We start from the raw sequence: 7,769 nt of genomic DNA on the forward strand, positions 1-7,769 counted from the left end.
CCTCCTGTGTATGACCCCCTGCCTGACTTTGAGTGCACGCTTTGATTTTATGCCTGCTCCCCTCTGTGTGATTCCTGATCTTGAGGCTTTTTCTGACCACAAGTTGTTAGACATTAAAAAAAAAAAAAAGTACAAAAGTCACAAATTTACAAGACCAAAACTCAGAAAAGTAGTTATCACCTCATCCTGTCATGGACTCTGCTCTAGCTTCCTGCTCATCTTAACCTCCACCCTCCTGCAGCTTACACATACACTTGCCTTTTGCACTTTGACTTCTGGAACCGACTGTACCACCCTTTTCTACAAGATTTTTAGAAAAGAACAGCATTGTTGCCCACTCCTGTCCTGTCTGAGCCTGGTGATTCTGCACTTGTGCACTTGCTGAATTGTGACATCCTCTATCACCTCATCCAAATCAGTATGTTGTTTTCTTCTGAATCGGCGCAAATCACAGAAATGTCTTTTCAAAGTCCAGATGCTGATGATAACGTGATTCTGGGCTGAAATCACAAGTATTTCCGTGTTACCAAATCCTATTGCTGCTATGTATTTTATTTTCTGAGTGCTTAAACACTAGCAGTGATTCTTCAAGCTCTATCTCTGAAACTGTGAACACTCATGATTGATGCATTCACCAAGTGTGTCATAGTGAATGCACATTCTGATTTACACTCAGTTTGCAATTTTATAGCACACTTTTTGCAAAACGCTTGTAAAACTGTTAACTTTGGCCTCTGTATTGCTACACTGTTTTGCCTATTGCCTTTTCACACTGGCACATGAGAAAACACAATGAGTTCTCTTACAAATCAGAGCTTGAGCTACAGGTAAATGTCTGGTTTTGACAATGATGGAGGTCAAAGGGCAGGGAGGAAGAGGAGGAGGAGGAAGAGGTGAAGAAGTAAAATAAAGAATAATGTCTAGACTTACAAAGAAGGCGAGATTTTGCCATTTTTTGTTCTTTTTTTTCTAGCACATTTTTTTTCTTCTGCTGTGCTTTTGTTGTTTGAGGAGAGTTACAGCAGAGCATTCATTCATTCATTCATTCATCTTCTAAACCGCTTATCCTCACTAGGGTCGCGGGGGGGGTGCTGGAGCCAATCCCAGCGCTCATAGGGCGAAGGCAAGGAAACACCCTGGACAGGTCGCCAGTCCATCACAGGGCAGACAGACAAACACTGACATTCACACACACAGTCACACCTAGGGGCAATTTAGCTTCTCCAATTCACCTAGCCTGCATGTCTTTGGACGGTGGGAGGAAACCCACGCAGACACGGGGAGAACATGCAAACTCCACACAGAAAGGACCTTGGGTGGGAATCGAACCCAGGACCTTCTCACTGTGAGGCGACAGTGCTAAATAAATAACTTCTCAACCTTATTTGTGCAGATAGTGTGTTCTGTTTGGAATACAGATCCGTACCTTACACATTTGAATACTTGTGTGTGTGTGTGTGTGTTTTCTCATAAATTTGAGACTTTATAATCTCAATATTTCCAAGGTTATTTTCTCATGAATTTGTGAGTTTTTTTGTTGCATATTTACCACTTTAATCGCAGAGAATATCCAAGGCTTTTTTTTCTCATAAATTTCTCTTTCTTCACAATAGTTGTGTGTGGACTCATCATCACAGAATGTCAGACTATTTATTTATATATGTAATATCACACAAATAATCTGTCTGACCAATTAATCCATTATCTCGGTGAGGTCTGTACACGTTACTGGTTCAGAAATATCACTATGATTGAACTTTTGTGGCTAATTTGAAATATATCCTGTGTGGAGGAGGAAAGAGGGACAGAGAGGGAACACACTTTTTGGTCCCCACACTTGTGAAATGAACAGTACTGATTCCTCAAAACTCACCACTCAGCTTAACTGCACTTGCTTTCATTTTTCATTTCACTTTCATTTGATTTTCATTTTTCAATTTACTTTCAATTTATTTTTTAACTTTGTAACTTTACTTGTAGCCGTTTTTACTTACTAAAACAACTGGCTGACCAGTGGTTAGCTAACGTTAGGTCACATAGAAGAAATATACCTTATGTGTGTTTTTGTTTGTTTGTTTGTTTGTTTTTTCATTTCTTGCACATAATATTTTAAGAGTTACTGTTTCACTTTCTAAACAAAAGATGTGTCACTGTCATTCTTCTATCTTAGTGGAAAAGAGCACATATTTACTCACAATATGAATTATGGCTGTATGTTGTGTTAGGGAGGAAATATCCTCACTTGTATCCTTGTATCAGAAAAATAATCAGTTTTGCACAATTTATCACCATTTATCATTTGAAACACTGCTTCCAGTGTTTCTGTTGGGGAAAAAAAAAACATCCAAACCACATCAGTTTCTTGTAGCTGATATCTCATATATGTTTAATATGAAAGACTTTAAGCTTACAGGCCAGTCGTCTGTTTGATCCACCGCCTGTAATCAGCATGGCAGACATCCATGAACCGAATTGGACACAGATGAGCCCAGCGACCACTGCCGGAAATGACACCGTAAATCTGGCCCTTATACACCACTCCTCCACCAGAGTCACCCTGGAGAGAGAAATTATATATAAAATATTTTATCTAAAAATTATATGCATACATATGTGTGTGTGTGTGTGTGTGTGTGTGTGTGTGTGTGTGTGTGTGTGTTTGTATAGATAGATAGATAGATAGATAGATAGATAGATACAGATCTATCTGATGTGTGTGTGTTTGTGTGTGCGTTTGTGTGTGTGTGTGTGTGTGTGTGTGTGTACAGTATATATACCACAATTACAACACAATAACACAATCACAATTACAAAGTATCAGTCATTACTGATTTTCTTTTTCTTACAATGTTGGAGGTAACACAGATAATCAGATAATTCCTCACATCACAAGCATCCACTCCAGGAGCTTGTCCACAGAAATAGTGCTGATTCCGAAATGGTATCTGGCCGGGGGGCTGAAGATTGCTAGCGACGCAATCCACAACACTTACGTTTGCACATTGTAATTGTGGTTGCTCAGCAGGCACTAGAGGAGAGCGGAAAAGTAAAGTCAGATTCTATGACTCAGCAACATACATCCTAATGATGTTTTTGAAATTTGAAATTCAACTGCAACTTGAAGGACCATGTGTGTGATTCTGCATGGTTAGTGTACTATCTACAAAATGTATACACTTCATGATTTATCTAATATGATTTTCCCTGTGCTTATCCAGCCACTGGATTCCTTTCATTCCACTACAACATGAAAATGAACTTTCAAAGACTTCAAACTTTCTTCACACCAGTATTACATCACTGTAATAAAGTCATCCACATGATTTTTTCCCAACAGCAGCAGCACTGTTGTGTTTTGATGACTTGAAACTGTGTGGAGTGAAACGGTGCCTCCGCCCAGGGAAACGTTTTGTTTACACAGTGATTTATTTGTTCCATATTTATGAATGGCAACAACACAGTGAGCCAAAGGAGCAGAACATTATCAGGTGGGATTTTCAACCAAAAATATTTAGAATTCAAGGCATTTTGATTATATGTAGTGAAATTTTAAGAACCCCCACATGATTTACAAAATGATTTGTTGTAATGTAAGATGTGGGTAAATTGTACAAAACAATATTTAAAATCACTGCCATGTCCCTTTAATTATAATCCTGAGTCTAGCGATTATGGAAAACAACAAAATATGCTACCACAGTTATGCAGACGACACACAAATTTACATAACCATATCACCAGGGGACTATGGTCCAGTACAAGCACTGAGTAAGTGCATTGAACAAATCAACGATTGGATGTGCCAGAATTTTCTTCAGTTAAACAAAGACAAAACTGAAGTAATTGATTTTGGAGCCAAGGAAGAACAATTAAAAGTTAGCACTCAGCTTCAGTCAATAATGTTAAAAACCACAAACCAACATAGGCGGAGTTTGCGGGGGGCATTGCCCCCCCTAGCGTCTGAAATGTGTCACTACATTGAGTCAAAAATAGGTCCAATATTTTTTTTTCCTGTATACATATCTATAAACATTTAAGCAATGCAATAAAATAAGATTATTTTCAGAAATAAATCTGAATTACATTATGTTTGGTATTGTAATAAATAAAATAATAATAATAAAAAAAATGTTTGCCCCCCCCCCAGCGCAAATTTCAAACTCCGCCTATGCAAACCAAGCCAGAAATCTTGGTGTAGTCATGGACTCAGACCTGAATTTCAACAGCCACATTAAGACAGTTACAAAGTCAGCCTACTATCACCTTAAGAATATATCAAGAATTAGAGGACTTATGTCTCAGCAGGATTTGGAAAAACTTGTCCATGCATTTATCTTCAGTAGACTTGACTACTGTAATGCTGATTTCAAGATATTGCTGTTGGTTTAGGGCCAAAATACATCTCTGATCTGCTGCTAAATTATGAACCATCCAGACCTCTTAGGTTGTCTGGGACAGGTGTACTTTCTGTCCCCAGAGTAAAAACTAAACATGGAGAAGCAGCGTTTAGTTTTTATGCTCCACATATCTGGAACAAACTCCTAGAAAACTGTAGATCTGCTGCGACTCTCAGTTCTTTTAAATCACAGCTGAAGACTTTTCTGTTTGCCGCTGCCTTCCATTAAACCACATTAAGGGTTAATATTTTACACTGCACTGTAACTTTTAATGTCCTGTTTTATCATCTTATTCTCTTTTTAGCTTCTTTGTATTACTAAATTTAACACGTTTTAAATGTTTTTATGTATGTCTTCTTGTGTTGCTTTTATATTGTTTTAATGCCTTTTATGCTCTATGTAAAGCGCTTTGAATTGCCCTGTGCTATACAAATAAACTTGCCTTGCCTAGCGACATTATTCAAGTGAATAAACACCTAGTAACGTGGCTTGATGATTTTATTTATTTTAAATGCATGCCAAATTCTTCTAGTAATGCTGTTGAGTCAAGTAGTATCATCTTAAAAAGTGTGATGACATATGTAACAATATAACCATTTGCTTCTCAGTCTCTCTCCACAAAAATGGAGTTATAATAAAAATGATAGCTGCTGCGCAGCAATGGCCGAGGCCGGGCAAATTTAGGCAATTCTGAGCAACAAGTGGAGAACTGGAAGATGGCTTTCTAATGTGTATTTTGCATCAGTTGAGGCTTGAACTCACAATGTCTGGCATGAAGGACAAGGCTTTATCTCACTGAGCTAATTGTGAGGCTTCACAAATTGACTAAGCCAGTCACATGATAGCAGCCGCCTATGCATGGAAAGGCAGATTTCAAACCACTAAAAAATCAGTCATCAAGACAAAAATCTGAATATACACATATTGCATCTAGACAGCATGGAGATGTTGGTAATGTGTTTTTAACAATGATTGATTTGCTCCATAAGTGAAAAAAAGATGTTTATGTGTAAAAGTTTCTTCGGTATTGGGGCTACATTTTGATGAAAGTTGCAAAGCTGTAGCACATATGGTTGATTTATTATAAATTTTCAAAGTTTTGAAATTTAGAGGCTTGCTGTAGCGCCACCATCAGGACTATTGGCTTGTGTTTGCAGCTGAGGTAATCTGGCATGGGACTGGACCTTTGTGCAAAATTTGGTGATTTTTCGTGCATGGGAAGTAGGATTCAAAATCACAGTTCTGATCCTTTAAACAACAGTCAGTGACGCTCCTCTGAAGAAAGAAAGAAGAACACGCAGGAATACAAGAGGGTCCTGGCAGCTTAGGCTGCCCGGCCCCTAACAAGTGGAACTGACTCAGCACATACAGATTTCTATTTTTATGACTGTAGAACAAAACTACATGGACAACAACGACAGGAAATACTTGTTTGAACCTGTGAAGTTATGAAAAGCAGTCTCACTTCTTATGACATCTAGAAATGCCCAAGTTGCACCATGGCCTGCAATCTGAACTGGATCTCCTGTGCATGGCTTGGACGTGCCAGCAGGCCTCCCGACACAGCTGAACAAAACAAATGACACATGAGATTTAAATGATTGAAAATTATCACTACACTCAATATGATGAGTTTCTGATCCTTCAGTGCAGGAATCAAGAGTTTGCCTCCTGTCAAAGATGTTTTGTTAAGTTCAACTCATGACAGCTCCAGAACTACTCTGTATCTACACCTGTTTCACCATTTCACCGACTGACACCAGTATGCTAATGATGAGATGAATCTACAGACACAACCAGAAGTTTATAAATCATCTGAATCTGGGTCATACTTGGTCATGTAGACCCAAGACCTTCACATGCACAGACAGACTGATGTACTTTTAAACTCAAAAATACAGATTTACAACTCACCTTCGAAACATAGCTAGAAATCGATTAGCACAGTCAGGAAGAGGTATTGTTGTTAGATTTAACTGAGCAGTGAGGTTAGGAAGCTTCACCAGTATGATGTCATGTTGTAGGCCGTTTTCTGTGAAGGGTATCCCATTTTGTCCTGGGATTGGCACTACTTCTGCACCATGATGCACAGTTAAATTTGCAGACATATTCCTAACATTAAGAAAGGGAGACAGAGGAACATCACTCAATTTAAGAAATTAAACCTGTTATTCCTATAATGTGGTCTGATTATTTATGAACATGAGCAATTCTCCCAAAGCAACACACTCATGAATTCAAAAATAATCTATCTATCTATCTATCTATCTGTGTACTCTCTGGACCTTTAGCTTGATTTCTAACCAAAGCATTTTTGTTTTGTATGCCATATAATTACTATTGCATCAATGCATTAAATATTTCCAGTTCAAATACAACAGTTTAAGGGCTCTAGTTTCCCGGCGCAGCGCGGGGTGGCGCAGTGAGGCGAACCCCGCGCAGAGCTAGTTTCGACCGGCGAAGCGGGAGAGGCGGACAGTTTCCAAGTTTCGCAGGCGGAGGTTCGCCGAGATGGGAGTGGCGGCGCAGCGGGGGGAGGTGCCGACAGATTCGGCTTGGCGTAGTGACAGTTTCGTGCTAAAAGGCTTCGCCGAGGTGCGCCAAAAGCTCGCCGTCTGAAACCACGTCTACTTTCAGCGCAAGGCGGAGCGGAGCTGGCGCAGTGGAAGTTTGGCTGGCTGGCGCACATCACCAAAACCTCACGATCAGCACAAACGGTGCCAATCTTCTTTGATCTGACATCAGCTGTGACGGGACAGTTGATATGGAGATATATGTATGTGCTGATTGTGATCGTAGTATTGAATAGTGTTTTTTTCGGTATTTATTGCATCGTTCATGTGTCTAACATCCCGGAAGCCTGCCTGTGAGGTTTTGGTGACGTGTCCGCACTGCTCGCCGGTCTCCGCTCCGCGCTTGTCTCCTGAGCTCCGCTCCGCCCGCGGCAATAGACTTCCATGTCAGCCTTCACGCAGCGCATTTTAAAGGCAAGGACAGGGGCTCATTTGATTGGTTACATGTGAATCGGCTGTGTCAAACCCACTCCATGCCTTCTCTCCTCCCCTCCGCCGGTAGGAGGGATGGCGGAGTACTTGCGCCACCGAGAACGGCGTGCCAAACTTGGAAAATCCGCCTGGCCACACCCAGTTGGCGAAGCGCATCTGCGCTACGCCCCCGCCTCGCCTGGTCTGCGAAACTAGAGCCCTAAGTCTTTATGGAGTAAGAAATATGTTGTCATTATTTTAAGTAAACACTTCACTTTGTTACCATCCTGGCTCTGAAGGCCAGCAGTGAGACGCAGTCAGGATCCACTGGTCACTGATCAGAGAGCCACCACATAAGGTTTCTTCTGTATATGTACTGTTTTGAAAA

The 7,769-nt window shown here is 40.3% G+C and overlaps 1 protein-coding gene across 1 annotated transcript; it reads right to left on the bottom strand.

Moving 5' to 3' along the window:
• Nucleotides 1-2,407: 2,407 nt before the first annotated feature.
• Nucleotides 2,408-6,505, bottom strand: LOC115361707 (trypsin-4-like). Its single transcript, XM_030055288.1, has 4 exons — nucleotides 6,312-6,505; nucleotides 5,863-5,963; nucleotides 2,886-3,028; nucleotides 2,408-2,557 (listed from the first exon to the last, which is right to left on the bottom strand). Exons 1-4 carry the CDS (start codon nucleotides 6,503-6,505, stop codon nucleotides 2,408-2,410), a joined length of 588 nt encoding a protein of 195 aa, XP_029911148.1.
• Between the last annotated feature and the right edge of the window lie 1,264 nt (nucleotides 6,506-7,769).

The sequence above is a fragment of the Myripristis murdjan genome, chromosome 1 (genome assembly GCF_902150065.1).
Source record: "Myripristis murdjan chromosome 1, fMyrMur1.1, whole genome shotgun sequence".
In the NCBI taxonomy this organism is placed as follows: domain Eukaryota; kingdom Metazoa; phylum Chordata; class Actinopteri; order Holocentriformes; family Holocentridae; genus Myripristis; species Myripristis murdjan.

What these genes read in the sequence shown, in the direction of transcription:
- LOC115361707 (XM_030055288.1), bottom strand. Translation starts at nt 6,505, where the DNA reads ATGTCTGCAAATTTAACTGTGCATCATGGTGCAGAAGTAGTGCCAATC. An exon ending in TTTCTAGCTATGTTTCGAAG is followed by an intron (nt 5,964 to 6,311) that starts GTGAGTTGTAAA and finishes TGTTTTGTTCAG; the next exon opens with CTGTGTCGGGAGGCCTGCTG. An exon ending in ATTTCTAGATGTCATAAGAA is followed by an intron (nt 3,029 to 5,862) that starts GTGAGACTGCTT and finishes GCTCTCCTCTAG; the next exon opens with TGCCTGCTGAGCAACCACAA.